Below are 17,933 nucleotides of genomic sequence, written 5' to 3' on the forward strand. Positions count from 1 at the left end.
TGCTGATAAAAGAGTTAAATCTTACGAGTGCAACAAAGAAAATTTGATCAAAATCGGATGAAATTTAGGGAAGTTGTGAAATTGTGAAGTTTTGCATACTTTTGCAAAACAGTTCTTGTACAGTGGATCTGAATATGCAAGTGCGTGAGCTGACCATGTCATAACCTCACAATTTTCCATTGATCGTGTACAAAAAATGACGAAATTCAATGTTTCTGTCATTAAAGTCTAAAGTATGATGTTATTTCTGGTTGAATAACTTCAGAATAGTGATCAGTTATATATCAGGATTTGAGCCTTGGGCATAATTGCGTTTGAATGAAAAACTGGAAATTCCAAAAATTTCATGTATAAACTATGTGGCAAATTGTGAGGGTATGACATGCTCATTTTGCCATTTCCATATTCATATTGACTGTTCAAGAAATGTTTCCTGAAAAATTAACAAAACTTCAAAATGTCATAACTTCCTTATTTTTCTTCCGATTTCGATCAAAATTTTACCATTGAACTCGTAATATTTTACTCTTTCTTATCAGACTAACTTATATTTGAACTGGATTTCCCCTTTCAGCATCTCAGTTCATTATTACACCATTTCCGTTCCCTCCTCTCAGGGGTGTCTTACTCAAGTTTTAGTGATCTCAGAGAAACTGCACCTATGACCAATTTCAGTAGATTTGTGGAAATACAAATGCACACTTGAGCAGTAGATCTTGAAACATAGTTTTTACAAAATGTAGTTCTACCATCCCTATGCACTACAATGCTTGTTTCTACACCTCTTCTTATATTCATCTGTTTTTTTTTTAATACTTAATATACAACATCACATCAAAATACATCTAGTAGACTGACATTTTAATACGAAAATGGCAGTTTTCCTCATCCGCTCCTTTACTGACAAGTATTTGTACCACAAACCAGCTCTAGCCTGATATATCTTTAGGCCTACATTGTATTTTGAATACATCTCGACAATAATGTCCATATGAATAAAAAAGCAAACCAAGAAAATTGACTTATCTGTAAACCTGCCAATCCCCATAATTATTCATGTTTTTGATTGGCAAATACAAGTGTATATACACATAAAAAAGAAACGAAACAACAAAAGACATGGGTAAGACTGATTCATGACAAGGCAATGAAGAAACGCCACAAGTGCTATAACGGGTGCTGTCTACGAGAACTTTCTGAAAATAGAAACTCTTCCTGCACACTTGTCATTAATAATGGCCCATATTTCACCGACTGAGACCGAAACTGTTGACTCGCCGTTGACGATACGTGATGAGACTCATCTTCCTATCACTCCGGCAGGATAATTAGCGTGGGGGGCACATTAAAGATGAAGATTAGCCCCTCATTCATATAAGGAAATGGACCTGCCGTAAGACTTCCGGCAAAAATTCCCCACCATGTTCAAGTTGACTGCATTACATGAAAGTGAATCATTGAATTGATCATAAAACAGCACAACTTTCATCGAAATCTGACGCAAAGCAAAACTGCCAAGTTTCTCATGTTTTCGCTAGGTACAACATGTATACTGTATGTACTCTTTTGTACATTGGTCTACATATTTGTAGATCGCATACATTGTAAACGCAAATTTCATATATTCAAAGGCAAAGGTGCCACTATCAAAACTCCATCTTTGGTTTGCTCATGTATCTAAAGCAAGAAACACTTTTTTGATGATAATTTACAATGACAGGAAATCCATCTACATTTGTATTCACATGTAAACTAATATCATGGCCATGTATACAAGCACAGGAATGAATTGCTAAGATTTGCTACGACAGATTGTTATCAATTGTAGCCATCTGTACAAATGTTTTTGTAAGATTGCAACTGCTTTACTACACTACGAACGTAGATCAGCAGTTATCATCTTACATTTGTATTTGGGAAATATTTGATAGTTCCTGATTGATTTCCTTTGACTTCTATTATGTATTGAAGTCAAACTTTCACTCTATTGCTCATTTGCATATTTTACAGTCTATAGCCAGTGTGATCTTGAAGAGGGACAGGAGTCTGGGTGAGTAGTGCATGTTTCAGTGCAAATAATATATCTTGATATCAAACTTCTGACACTTGGGTGATAAAAAGTTTCTGCCCTATTAAAAGGGAAATCCAGTCCAAATATAAGTCAGTCTGATAAAAAAGAATAAAATCTTACAAGTTCAATGGTAGAAATTTGACTGAAATCGGATGAAAAATAAGGAAGTTATGACATTTTGTACTTTTGCTACTTTTTTGCAAGACAGTTCTTGTACAGTGGATATGAATATGTAAATGAGTGAGCTACGTAACCATGTCATAACCTCACAATTTTCCATTGATCGTGTACAAGAAAATGATGAAAATTCAAAGTTTCTGTCAATGAAGTCTGAAACATGATGTAATTCCTGGTCGAATAATTTCAGAATAGTGATCAGTTAGGTATACAGTCTGTACCAGGATTTGAGCCTCGGGCGTAATTGCGTTTGAATGAAAAACGGGAAATTTCACAATTTATGTACAAACCATATGGCAGATTGTGAGGTGATGACATGCTCACTTTGCTATTTGCATATTCATATTGATGGTTCAAGAACTGTTTCCTGAAAAATTAGCAAAACTTCAAAATGTCACAACTTCCTTATTTTTCAGCCGATTTCGATCAAAAATTTTCCACTCAACTCATAGTATTTTACTCTTTTTTTATCAGACTAACTTATAATTTGACTGGATTTTCCCTTCAAGAAGCCATATCACAGAGATGACCGGGCCACCGCTGCCGCCTCACAGATTCGACACTTACTGGCAGTTCTATTTCGAGGTTCTTGAATAAGTCGTCCTGTCTGATCATGCCATCTTCAATTCCATGAAGATCCTGCAGAATCATGAATTTTGGAGAAAAATGAGAGAAGAAAACAAGATGAAAATTGTTAGGTGGGCCAGTCATTTTGTGAAAGAAAATTGGGTGAAGCAAATACACTGCAACTGACTGACAAATAGCCCTACATCGACAATGAAAACATCTCGACGGAAGAATTTCATGAATTTGGATAAATAACAGTAGCTACTCTGCACCTGTGTGCGATAATCAGATTCTGTGTGTTGCATATATGTGTGATTATTCCGTTTCTTTTTAAAATACAGTATTACGACTAGCATGATATGATACAATAATGATGGAAAAGGCTGACAGCCCCTACTTAGTTGTGTTGATAGGACACAGCTGTCCTGAAGAAAAAATTTGCATCAATTATATCAACTCTATCCATACTATTGCACATATAAACTTCAGATTGAAAGAACACTGCACATTGCCATACAGTAACAAAAAAAAAATATATATATATATATATATATAATACTGGTAGATTATGTGAACAAAATAAAAATGATCCAGTCTGCTTTCGTATCAAGAGTCAGACTATACAGGAAGAGAAATGAAATGAGAAAGGAAAGGGGGGAATAGAGATGGAGAGCATAAAAGTCAAATCTAGAGAAGAGTTGTGGGTTAGAGTTATAATTTTTGTACTGAAAATAATGCAAATCATCAAATGCTATATTGATCATAATTAATACTCTTCCACACCTACGATCACTATCACTGGGTCAATATGAATAAGGCAGAACAACAGCAATAACAATCAGACCACTTTTTTTTAAAGCTGCTTGGAACATTTAAGACAAAGAAAAAAATAGTACAATGTATGTAGGCTCTTTGATATTCCTATAATCCAATTCATTTCCAAGTGCAAGAACAAAGATTTCCATGAACACAATCATTGTTACCTGGACTTTTGGTGTTCTTTTTTGGCAGAGGAAACTACAGAGGCCCATGATGAGAAGCACGCTGGGAATCACCCACCACCAAACAAAACTCCAAATCATGAATGGAATATAAATGGAGAAAGTGGGTCTATGCACATTCCCACAACATAAAAGATGCAACTCAAATAGTAAAGTTCCAAAACTAATCCAACGTAATTCCAATGCAATGAGGAACTAAATGAAAATAATCCAAAAGTATGATCCTTAAATCCTAAGACGGGGGTCTGAGGGGAGCAGGGAAGTTCGTGTGGAAGGAACTTGCGAGATGGGGAGATCCTGGTGTGATTCAGCCAAGCTGCAGATGGGACAGCTAGAGATCACAGGGTTTTTAGTTCTTGTGGGTGACTGGCTGGGGTCTTCGACAGCAGGTACAGCGTCACTACGCCCAGGCTGTATTGTCATCACTCGGGAGAACCCCCCTATTGAGAGATGGTGCTGCTGTTACGATCAGTCCGCAACCGTGACAGCAGACAGACCGATCCCCTCGTTACTGGAGATGGCGAGTGATTCTAAACAGCTGCTCTGATGTCATCTCAAACACTGGTCACACCTCCGATGGTGATTCGGCAATGTAATGCTTCCAATCGGCTGCGGATTTTCTCCAACGAAAGATTCTTCAATACAATCACAGCAACCCAGAGCACCAGATTCAAGGAAAAGGAAGAAAACTGATATGCAGCAGGAAAAATCTTAAAGCAGGGACATGCCTCAACAGGTATTGATGATGAAGTTCTCTTACACACGCTTTCAGAGTTACAGTCACTGCGATGAAGTCGCGAAAGCTGTATTCTGGATAAAACAGTTGGGAGGTACTGGAGGAAAAGCAGTAATCAGAGACCTGCTTTAATCTCAGTCAGTGAGAAACAATTCTCCCAGCAGTTCGATCTGCCCAGGACGACAGTCAAAGTGCCGTGTGACTCAGAGCCGTACGCCTTTTGTTCACAACGTCATGACAACATACCGACTTCGTATGGTAAGTGGGTAGCGATACTACCAGAGAACGTGTTCCCGATTCCAAAACCACTGCGTGTGGGGGGGGGGGGGAGGGGCAGGGGATCGATCGTGCAAAACGTTGGACAATGATATACCACCAGAAGAGGAAGTTAGCACAGGAAACAGTAGAGAGGGTGAGAGAAAAGCTAACCCTACAGCCAAGGCTAGAAAGGACGTTGCCTGCCATGTACCAACAAACAGTCGGTTTGCGTCGTGGAAAGAAATGATCATTTCCTTGTACTGCTGACTGCTTGCATAACCGGCCCCGATTAAAACAAAAAAAATCCCCAACTTTCCACGTACTGATTTGCATTCAAATTCACTACTAAATATTCTCCTGTGCTCTGCTTATGTTGCATAACTAACCATAAATGACGAAATGCCTCGCAGTATACAAAAAGTGTGTCATTATTCTTTTCCATTGTAATGCTGATCATCCGATACCCACCACGGTTTCAGTACTGCACAAATGGTCGTTCCCTTGTTGGCACGAGACCAAACAAAACAGTAAACATGCCAATCAAATCAGAGACCACTCCCACTAATTCCTAGTTGCTATAATCCCTTGGATTCCAACATCATTCCATCATTTTTTTCTACAATTTTCCACAACACCACAGACCACATTTTTAAAACTGGACAGAAGTGGATACACAGCTGTTTAGCTCCCAACTTGGCAATGGCTCATGTTTAACCCCTTGAGGACTGGCTGATTTGGCTATAACAGGCATTTCCCATAAAACACCTGCCCAAGTATACTCAGGACTGGCCTTCAGTAGGCTAATATGAAGAAAAACAAGACCTGTGATGTTATCACTACGGTCACTGTATCTCTTCTGCAGCATTGTTCCACATATTAAAATCAGTGTGAGCATTTTGTCTACTTCGTTATTACCATAGTGCTCTGTGAGCAGAAATTCGGACACATGAATCATTCCTTTATGTCTCTCTTTCTCTCTCTCTCTCTCTCTGATATACACAATTGTATGTGTGTGAGATAACCCAGATTTGTGTTTTTTTTTTGCTGGTACAGTGTACTTGTATATCCATACAAATTATTGCACAATTAACACTAAAAGTATCAAAATATAACTGAATCTTTCAAAAATATGACTTTATGATGATGAGAGCAGGATGCATCATTCTTTCATTACTCCATTCATCATTCTTCAATTACTCCATTCAATTCTTGGCAAGGCTCATCCTGCATTCTGTTTTCTTATTGAGGGTCAACACAGCACTCTTAATCAATGTTGTCGTCTTTTTTTTTGCAATGTCATCTTGTTAGAAATCATTGTATTTCTGGTACATTGCGGAAGTCTGTATAGTACTGTATACGGCTAATATTTCGCGAGGTTTTATTTTCATGAATTTCACGAGTCAGGTGCTCTTCACAAAATTAAAAACACGCAAAAATATTGACTCTGATCTCAACACGAATGTGACTTCCACACATACATTTCTCCATTCAGTCCTGTACTCCACGATCGCAAATTTAACCACTCGTGAAATCGTCGGGAAGTCCCGATTCTCAAAAATTTAGACTCGCTAAATATATGGCGTATACAGTATGCTCTTTTCCTTCCATTTCTTTCATTCATGTACCCGAGGTCAATGCATACAATGTATGTCGAAAACAAACAAACAAACTAGTTTCCTCAGTAGCGTAGACGGAAATCCCTTCCAAGGTCACAGAGCTGGCGTATCACAATCATTCTGAACTTGCAAGGGAAGAAAATATTTCCTGCTTGAAACCTTACGCAGAGAAAAACACCCAAATATATCAATTGTTACAATATCCCAAACCTTTCCTCATATCAAAACAATAACTAGAAAATATTTAGAGAGCACATACTTGCACCAGAGCAGGTATGAAAACTTAAAGGGAAAGCACAGATTTGGTTGGTTAGATGGGGCTTCAGGTTTTCAACATTTTTAATGATGACTTTTTGAGATAATGTGTAGCCTGTTATAAAAGAACACATGTAATTCTAAGAGGAATTCAAAGTTTATTTGATGAAAATTTATTTTGAAATGACTGAGACAGCAACCGTGGTATGAATGTGAAATCTTGTAAAACTGTTTTTTTTTTTCAAACAACAAAAACAACATAAACCTTTAAATATATACATGTAAATAATTCTGTTTTGTTTTGTTTTGTTTTGTTTTGACTCCGGAAAAACAAATCAACAAGCTTGTTTTGAAAACAAAAATGAGGATATTCTAATGAAAGACATTACATGAATTCACAGTAATCTTGCTCCACATTCACACACAAGGTCAATACAAGAAAAGATAGAAAAAGAAAATGGTGTAAGGACATGCTATCAAAAGGATAGAATATTTCCTAGCCTGAACAGGTGTGAAATACCCTCTCATTGTGAACTACAGTACCCCTGCATACAGCAATTCATATGTGAAATACCTTCTGACACGCAACAGATGTGAAAGACTCTCACTAACTTTTGGTAGATTTATACATGAAGATAGTACATGACTGTGTGCTTACTACCCCGATTTTAATTCATGCATGAAATACAGCAACCTCAACAGATACAAAAATGTGAAATACCCACTATTTTGAATAGCTACATATTACCTTCCCTTGACTTCACTTCATCATATTTTTATGACCCTGCATGACAAAACCGACAAAAAGTTGCCGTAGATCTTTTTTTTTTTTTTTTTTTTTTTTTGGGGGGGGGAGATTCTGAGAGAGCAAATATTAAGGTCTAAAATGATGCATAACTCAATTCAAATGGACCTCATGACCTATCTAATTATCGGACAAAAAGTATGCACTCTGGAAGAAAGGAACATTCCCCCTTAACCCGGAAATGGGACTCCTTTGCAAGAATGAGATGGGACGGTGACAGGAAATTCAGCCCCTAGACTGCTCCCATCACCTGAATCAGTCTGATCTAGTCACCTGACACAGTCTCACAGAGTCACCTGACTCAGTCTGACCGAGTCACCTGACTCAGTCTGATCCAGTCACATGACACCTGCTTTGATAAAAGACTCAGTATCGTAGGAGATCCATGGAGCAGGGAGGCTAGCCCAGCTCAGATATATTTGAGAATCCTGTAACGAACTGCGTACAGCGTTATATACATGTATGAAATTCAGAAATTGTTTTCATTTTTAGCTATTAAATACAAGTAAATGCATGTTCTCACACCAAGATATATCAGAGTTAACATTTGTTCTTTTCTATTTTGAGTGGTTGAAAGGCAAGTTTTATATTTGTACCGCTGAAATATGAGATTTTTGTCATTTCCGTATATGAAATGAATAAGACATTGTGAGAGCATGACATCATCAACTTGCTCATTTGAATATTCATAAGGACTGGTCAAGAAACGTTTCCTGAAAAGAACTGCAAAATATCAAAATGTCATATCTTCCTTATTTCTTTACCCACTTTTGTCATTTTTGTATCATTCTGTAGGAATATTTGTTTCTTTCTTTTGAAGTTAACTTGTTTTATTTGGGGGGGGCGGTGGATTTCTTCTTTAAAGAGTTGCTGGAGGGGGGGGGTTGGGGAGGGGAAGGGGAACAGGGAGACGGGGGGGGGGGGGATGATTCTAGTCATGCTTAATGTAAACCCACTTGAACTCATGACTCCCCAAAATAGATACCCCACGCACGCTCTCCCATAAAGCATCAGCTTGAATCACGTTACACATTTTGACAGAGATTGTGCAGGGGGGCCCCTCAAACTCTGTTAGTAGCAGCTATCTGTGCCATCTTACAGGGTTGCAATAGTTCACATCTGTCTTTCTCTTTTCTCTTGTCACTCTCTCAAATTTTTACATCAATTTTTCTCTCATCGCTTATTTTTCCCCCCATGCCCTTGAAGTTGACAGTATTTGCCTGACACAAGGCTGTGTTTGGTACTTGTACATAATGTGCCAACATCTGCCTTTTTAAAAAGTAATATTTTTTTAGTTTTGTTTTTGTTTTTGTTTTCTTTTCTTTTCTATCCCTGCCTGCCTTATTGCAAGATGTACAGATGGGACAATAATAGACTCAATGTGAAATTGTTGGTTCCCACAGCAGTAAACTCTGTTTTAGGGGGTTTCTCTGAACTTATCGTTGTGGCAGTAAGTGCACGTCACTAGTATAGTATCACACTGCATAAGCTGTCTGGATTACAGTATTGATACAAAGCTCGTAAAGTTCATCAGAAATGAATGCACACATAGACATACCTATGCATTACAAAAAAACAAAAAAACAAACAAACAAACAAACCTGCAGTGAAAAGGGAAAAAAAATCATCCATGCAAATTGAGTGCAAATCATGTATCAAAGAAACAAGAAAACTAAAACGAAAATTGCACTTATCATGAATGCCCAAAACATATTCATGGATTAATACGTGTTTGTATTTATAAGTGATTTGTTGTTATTGTTGTTGTTGTTGTTGCTTTGTTTGCATTACTTTGCCCATCACATGTGAACCACTATTTACTTGTATATAGGGCATAGAATACTGCTTCAGTCTTCAGGTGAGCTTTTTGTATTAAAGAACTAGAAATGTCGCTACGGCGACTGATGCCTCCGCCATAATGCATGATTCTCCCAATAGGTGTATAGTACAATGTCTTCACAATGTGTGATGACAGTTTCACATAACTGGCAAAATATCGAAATAACAGGTTTATCAGAAATATCTTGAATGTTCACTTTCCACGAACTGGGTTTGCTATAATTGTCTTTTAAAGAGTACAGGTACACATATTTGGGGAATTGAAAATTTTTACTTGACTTCTGACCGACCTTATCATAAGTTTATGCATTGAGTATAATTTTCAAGGTATGAAGAAAGAGTGTACAGTACAAAATATATCTTTTTTTTTCATTCAAACCTAACCTTTGACCCTTAACCTTTGACCTTTAACCTTCTGGCTGGAAACTTCTCCAAAGAGAATCTCCATTAAGTAATACATTTGTACATACATGTACATATATTAAATCTTAAAACTAATAATGCAATTATTGCATATACTAGTATATGAGGGAAATAGTAACATTTTGAGGAGTTGACCTTGACCTTTGACCCCTGACTATTGACCCATGACCCCTAAATTCCATAGATAATCCCTGCCAGTCAGTACATGCATATGTACCAAGTTCCATGAAGATACATTGAACCATTTGTGAGAAATGTGATATTGCAACATTTTCACCTAACCTTTGACCTTTTGACCTTTGACCTTATGACATGAAACTCTCTCTGGAGAATCTTTATGCAGTAGTACATGTCTACACTAATACCCCTTTCCCGCTGCCCGTCTCGGTGAACCACCGAGAGGTTCCCCGGTGAATTCACCGGGGAACCTCTCGGTGAAAGTTTGAGTGCCGTCGTTTCACACTGCTCTCGGTGAAACTTTCCCCTAGACGGGTTTTCTGCTCGCAACGTGGGTGATCTTATGTACTTGAGTTTGTTGTGCATCTGCGATTTGGTTTTTTCGATCCTATGTTCAGCAAGTTTTCGGAGAAGGGACTCGTACGCGGCAGCGTCAGCCGACGTCCCGCTCAGTTCTTCGTTCACTGCTGCCTCGCTACGTAATCGAAGTAACAGTCTCTCTTCGTCTTTGGTCCACGCTCCAGCCATTTGCAAAATTCCCTCAAATTTCAACAGCACAAAACGTCAACGGATTTCTCCTGCACACTGTAAACCCAGCACTTGTCGAGAAAAGCACAAAATACGAAAAAATCAAGCAAGAGGCGCACGTTTTAATCAGACTTTACTGGAAGAGTTAAGAGCTAGACACTAGAGGAAGACGAAGAAGGAGGAAGCATCAAATCGATCAAGTACATATGTACACTGCAAACCTATATCAGCTTTGTATACAGTACACGGCGTGCTAATTACTTCTAAACAATACAATGCCCAGCACGATGCAAAACATTGCCGTCGCACTGTGAACGCCACATTGCACACGAAACGACATAAGTACTATGTAGTGTCGTGTGTATGTTTACAAACACGAATTACTAGTACCCTGTACGTGTGGATTTGGGAGGTCGAGTGCGCGCTAGCTGAAAACGTGTGCATGACCAGAAAAAATACATGACCTTTGACATAATCTGCATATTTTCCCCGGTGTTTCACCGAGACAACCTTTCACGCTGGGCGCTCTCGGTGAACCACCGGGTGATCTCCCGTTGAACTATCGGTGTTCACCCAGGACGCTTCTCGGGTAAAAATTGCCCAAAACTTCATCGGTGTTTCACCTAGGCTTCCCCTAGGTTTCAACCGAGTGACCTTTCACACTGCGGGGTTCCCCGGGTGCCCCCAGGTGCCCCCGGGGAAGATTTTCTTCAGCGGGAAAGGGGTATAAGTTTCAAGAAAATAACTGCAGCCATTGCATAGATATGGGGGAAATAGCAACATTTTTAGCATTTGACCTTGACCTTTTGACCTTTGACCTCTTGTCAATGTCACTAAAATCTACTCAACTAAATGTCCCATCATACATCATCCTTGGACCAAGTTTGGTGAAAGCTGCTTCATCCAGTTTTGAGTTATCACGTAAACAGATAAATTTTAGGATTTGACCTTGATCTTTGACCTTTGACCTCCGTCCGATTTCACTGAAAAACTAATCAAGTAATTTTCCTATCATACATCATCCTCCAACAAAGTTTGGTGAAATTTGCTCCATACAGTCTTGAGTTATCGCGTAAACGGATAAATTTCATGATATGACCTTGACCTTTGACCTTTGACCTTCTGCCGATTTCACCTAAAATCTAATCAAATCATTGCCCCATCATACTTCATACTTGGACCAAGTTTGGTAAAATTCCAGTAAATATTACTCAAGTTATCGCGTAAACGAAAGCGGACGGACGTACGTACGGACGTACGGACGAACGGACGGACAACCCGAAAACATAATGCCTCCGGCACCACTACGTGGCGGAGGCATAAAAAATGACAATTCACTATATGAACCCTGCTTGGCAAGTGAAATTGAATGTAGTCCATTTCAGGGAGCTGTTTGTTTGTACAGCATAGAGGCCAAGGCCATACTCTGTCATAAAAAAATTGCTGAGTAGTTGGTGCATGATTTGGCATTAGAGTTTGGTTGAGTTTTGACTGAGAAGTGACGAATGGAAAGTATTCACACACATGACATAACATAAAGATATGTACCATCATCCATTCTTAGGTCCTTTTCGTTCCCATGGCATGAAAATGAGAAGTCAAACAAAGAGAATGAACAGATATCATCTTCAGAAATCACCCCCCCCCCCCCCCTCAGGTGTGTTTATGAGTGGGTGATTGTATTTTTGTTCATGAATGTGGTTGACAATAAAATGTGTGGGTGATTGGTGATTGTTTTTCTACCCAGAACTTTTCATCCATATACAGTATGATTCCCATTCCGCAGGTGAAGCTCTATGAAACAAAACAGACAAGTTGTGCACACTTGCGCAAAACAAAAGTGAAATATGCCACTTCCTATCATAGTGAGTGGGTAGACAGCAGAAGTGCACAGAATCTCTTGGTACTTTTTATTAACCCGTTGAAGACTATTCCTGAGTATACTTGGGCAGATGTCTATGACAAATGTATGCTATAGCATATCAGCTTGTCTTCAACGATTTATTATGTCTAACCCATTCAAGTCCAAGAAACCTTAATTGTTTCCGTTTGGTCCTGACCCTTTTTGCCCAATAATATTTGTTGCTCATGTTAGTTTTGCTTATGGGAGTGCTAAAAAAAAAATTTCTTGAACTTGAGTCATTTCTTGCTCATATATGATCGCTTGTTTCAGGTGAAGAATTTTCAGAGGCATCTCACTGGTTCCATTTAGAACTTAGTCTCAAATTGGCAACGCAGTCTAAAGGATGAGATTCATGTTCCTCTCTTCAACTATTTGCATTAGTTTCATACATTTCTTTCTGACTTAGAGCAGATTTTATAGTGAATCTACCATTTCTCATCTCATTCTTCTCCACTAAGATACGCAGTGAAATTCAGAATTGCCAATTTGATGATTTCTCTCTGATTTTGTGCAGATTTCATTCCAAGTCATTCCATCTTATCATTCCCCTGTATAAGACAGGTATTGAAATTCAGATTTGCCAATTTAATGACATGATAATTTTTTTATTTTTATTCTTTTAAAGCAGATTTTCCCTACGGACCTTAACCCGTTGAGGACAGACTGATTTTGCCACAACACGCATTTTCTATAGACACCTGCCCGAGTATACTCGGGATTTGTCCTCAACGGGTTAATTATTAAAACTAGCCATTATTTTGTGACAGTTGATGGTGAATTTCTCATCTAAATTGAATCTATACCAGTCAGACATGATTTATTATGCTCTCAAAGCATCAAGTTGATGTATAAAAGGTACTTTTAATCATAGTTTCACTCGGTGAACCATACTTTAACCAGAAATCCAGCATATCTTTAAAGGAATAATGCATATCTTATGACAAGTCTTTGTACATGTGGATAAGGATCTGTCCATGGTGTGGATTCCATAGGTCATCGCTGTGATCTTATCCCCACAGCATGGACACGTCCCAAGAAAGAGAAATCTTCATATCAGACGGGAATATCTCCCGACGGATGGGCGTTGATGTGAATCAATCACTGAATTGGAAGTGATCATAGTCCCACAAATACAAAAGAAACGCGGGGACAGAAGCGAAGCTTTAAGGCCTCAAGTCTCAACAGCATTCACATCAATTCTTCCATGTCAAGGCCATGCTAAATCTTTCTCTGTCAGAAAATCTCGCCAACATTGATTGGTTCATTGTTTCTGCAAATCCAGCCCTTTAGTGGCCCCTTCGAGGTAAAGTCTTGTTTGTCAACGATGTAGATCTCTGCAAATCTCTGTGGTGTCAAAAAAAGAAAAAAAAATGCTGGGAGCGTCATTACTAAAACTCTGTGCTGCAGGAATTATTTAATTAGCAAAGAAAACACTCCAGGGGGTGTTTCATAAAGCTGTTCTTAGGCTAAGAACAACTATAAGAGCGACTGGTGGTCAGTTCTTGTGCCCATTCATTGAAATTCTGATAAGTATAGCACATCAGAACGTGTTCCAGTCGTTCTTAAAGGGGATGGCTAGTAACTGATCAGTGGGAATCAGTGGGAATGCTGGGGGATGATTGTTCCAATCCTTGTGGGATTCATTTAAGAGTAGGCCCTAGATTGTTGTGTGAAAATTATTTGATTCAGAATGGTCTCATATTCAATTAATGTGCAGTTTAATATTTCCAGGTTAGCATGCCTGTACAGTGACGGGGCATTAAACTGCACATTACTTGAATATGAGACTGTTCTGAAGCAAATAATTACCACACAACAATAGATATATAATGTACTCTTAAATGAATCCCACAAGAATTGGAACAATCATCCCCCAGCATTCCCACTGATCAGTTACTAGCCATCCCCTTTAAGTCATTGGTAACTTTAAGAACAGCTTTATAAAAATACCCCCAGCATGTACACAAACTGGTAAAAAATGCACCACAAGGGTTACCTATTGATACCATGGGCTGTCCTGGTACATAGTTTGTAAGATTTCCTATCTTTACATTTACCAAATGCAAATCATGTATGAAATCTACTCCTTAATCAATCAGTTGGAGAAGACCAATCAACAGATGCTGTTCAACAGGACTCTATGAGTTGAAGGAAAGTGTCTTCATAATGGTTGGTTATGAATTAATTGGCAAGTGGTTTCACTCAGCTGGATGTAGAGTTTCTTCCTTTTGAAGCAGTTTCCCATAAATCACCAGTCTAATCATTGAGAGGATAAAGTTCAAGGGGCACCTGGGGGGTGTTTCATGAAACTTTTTGTCGGTGATTTACACCGACAACTGTCAAAAGCTACTGAAATCCTTGCGTCTGATTGGCTGATAGCAAATTTGTCGGTGAAAACCTCCGACGAATTCATTGATGAAACGCCCTTCAGGCCAGCAGTCTGCAACTTTAACCATCAACAATTTAGGAATCACAATTCTGGGAGAACTTCAGGGTCTAAATCATATTTTCACTTTTCTAGCATACTAAAGAGTACTTGACTTTCATACCACTTTCAGAAGGCTGAGGAAATAGCATTACCTTTTAAATATGTCAGTAACAAGTAAAGGGAATGCATATTTTTTTTATCAAAAAAAAAATAACTTGTGGAATTCGTGAATGCGTGATGTCACTATCATACTGAAGTAGTCTATTCATCCAGCGATGGCAGCTTTCCGCCATTTTGCTTTGCTTTAATACCAGAAATCAGTGACTAGTCTTCAATTATGTGCAAACATACTGTACGGCCTACATATAGCTCTAAATTCATCAACAAGTGCCCAATCTCCCCCCCCCCCCTTCTCAAGACACATCAAACCAAAATATGCCGGACATATCAAGAACTTGTCTAATTTGAAGCGCTCATCCAAGTGATCCTTCCCAAGCGGTAGAAGCACGTCCTGAAAATTTGATGATGATGCACGGTGGCGCAGTGTGATTCAGAAGCATTTGTCAGCGCTCCAAATATAACACTTCGCCTTCTGTGTGGGTAATACAATGCACCTGTGTTTTTAAAGACCATGCAGGGGTCTGTTTCATGAAAGTCTTATAGGAGACTTTTTTTGCTCATAAGACATACTTATGAGAGCCTTCATGAAATGGATTTTACTTCTCTTTGAAAGGCACTCATGGCTGCATAGAGGTGACTTTGGCCATTCTGAGATTTATGTACACCTTTTTTTTGTGATGACTTCATGAAATGAACTCTGGGTAGTGTAAGGAGAGACCAAGGTGGACCTGAATCCATCAATTTTCATTCACGGCTCGCTAGGGGACACTACAAAATGACCATAAGCGCAGGCATCCAAGAGTAGAAATGCCCATCAGCAAATATGTGCATCAAAGTGTATGCTCATTGGTGCTGATCACCTCAATGAGAATCTTTATAGCCGTGTGTGTGGGCCGAGTATAGCGCCACCGTTCACGATTCATTACAGGGATTCCAACCCGTATACTGTAAGAGCTGTTGTTTTCATGTACAGATATTTTTGACAATGAGGAGGTCATCTAGACATTTTCGTAAGATGCTGTTTCCGCGATTTGACACCAAAGTTATCATAAGTGCACTATGAATGCCTGTTCATTCATTCTGTTACTTACATGGTGATATTTTTGTGTGTTAAATTATAACATCTTCTACAATATATCTGAATTGGAACAGCTTTACCCACTTACTGTTCTCCCTGTGTTACCAATTCTTTACCCAACTTTGAAACATAATATCTAGAACATAACCCTATCATTCCCATTGACAACCTGTTCATCTATATAGTCAATGATATTTATAGAGTTTGTGGTTCTGAGGGGGTTAATCTAAGACAATCATAGGGGTCATTGGGAGGGGTGCACGATGAAAACAAAGATGGTTAGTCCTACCAATGACACATCCATTTACCCCTAATAAGCAGTGCCCTAGATATACAAGTAGCCTTGTTTCAAGGCTTAGTGTGCCATTTTCTTCTTAACCTCACTTCACACTCAAACTCACATTCATTAGTCTTTTCAAAATCTTTCTATCATAATATTATCTTTTATTTCTTCTCTTTGATGAATCATTCTTTGTCATGTGATAAAAACAGTGGTCTATTATCACAACTTTCACAGTTGCTGGTCAACAGTGACTCCCTTTGTTTCACAAACAGGATTTTAGCTTTTTATTGAGACGAAAAACCCATTTTTCTCAAGATTAAACTTCTTATCCTCTTTCACCACTCAAGACTCAAGTTCCTCCTAGAACTCTAACTCTCTCTCTCTATCCATCTACCCCACTCTATTCGTTCCACTTCTAACCAGAACGGCACAAAAAGGAGACACATTTTTCATAATTCTCCACTCATATATTATCAACCTTCACAACACTACAGCTCACAATCCCATGGTGGACTATAAACCTCATTTGTCTCAACTTACTATAACATGTGGCATTGCTATCTATATGCACATAAATGAAAGTTAAACAGACGAGTTTTTCTTCTAATGAAAGCAAGCTGTGATGGGAAATCACAGCCTCAAACGGAGGGTAAGATACAAGGAAATGATACCCATATCCATCAATGGCGTGACTTATTTTCATATTTCCTCAAGATTTGAGGAGGAAATGGCATAAAGTGATATCACTGAAATACATGTATGGCGGGGGGGGGGGGGGGGGGGGGGGGGGGGGAGGCGCTGACTTTGAAAGAGGTTTGATGGTTAATGATGAAGTTGATGTGCTGACCCAATTAATTTTTCCTGATGTGTCTTCCTTTTCGTGACTACGTAGATCGACATCAGAGCACAGGGACGGCAGCGTGGTACACAATCAGCTCTGAAAGCATTTTATGCCACATGTCCTTTTATTGAAACAATCAACAAAAGGTGAGTCCCACTTTTCATTAGGACCACTTTGTTTTGGGATATCTCAACCATTTCGAAACAAATTTTCATCAAATAAACTCTGACTTCCTCTTAGAATTGCATGCTCTTTCATATATCATAAGAAGTTTTTCTTTATCTCAGTTGTAAACATGAAGCCCCATCTCAACCAAAACTATACCATCCCTTAACAATTCATAACTTTCTCTTTGGAAGTTGCATGCTACATTTTGACAGCAAATTCTATCACTCCTATCCTATTGTTTGATTTTACCGCACCTGAAATCATTTTGAACATCAAGCGGCTTTTCATTCTAATGCAAACTTTTCAATAGACTGTTTTGTTTTCTAGTATCATTTTTGTCTGGGCAGGAGTTCTTTTTTGTTTGTTTTTTGTTTTATTGAAGTATAAAACCATACAAAGTGTGCATGTACATAGTGATAATATCATACTCTGTAGCTTACACACATACACACAAACATACACACAAAAAGCCATGATATTTCCCAGAAGCAGGCTGCCCTACATGTATAGGCTGATTCTTTGGCATGGGAAGGTCATTTTCCTGGTCAGGAAGTTTTCAGAAGGATACCATGGAATCCCTTCCTGCTACAGAAGATAAAAACAAAACAAAACAAAACAACACAAAACAAAGCAAAAGAAAACAAAACAAAACAAAACAA

At 38.6% G+C, this 17,933-nt stretch overlaps 1 protein-coding gene across 1 annotated transcript in view; it reads right to left on the reverse strand.

Annotated features, from left to right (window-relative positions):
* The window catches only part of LOC139716086 (rho GTPase-activating protein 18-like), a 132,614-nt gene that overhangs the window by 28,932 nt on the left and 85,749 nt on the right, over window positions 1-17,933 (reverse strand). Inside the window, exon 7 of the mRNA XM_071627640.1 lies at window positions 2,816-2,887. Coding sequence (XP_071483741.1) covers window positions 2,816-2,887 — 72 coding nt within the window. The remainder of the gene's footprint in view (window positions 1-2,815; window positions 2,888-17,933) is intronic.

This window comes from Diadema antillarum, unplaced genomic scaffold (genome assembly GCF_040938485.1).
Source record: "Diadema antillarum isolate AM-2024a unplaced genomic scaffold, OU_Dant_1.0 scf00000060, whole genome shotgun sequence".
NCBI classification, from domain to species: Eukaryota; Metazoa; Echinodermata; class Echinoidea; order Diadematoida; family Diadematidae; genus Diadema; species Diadema antillarum.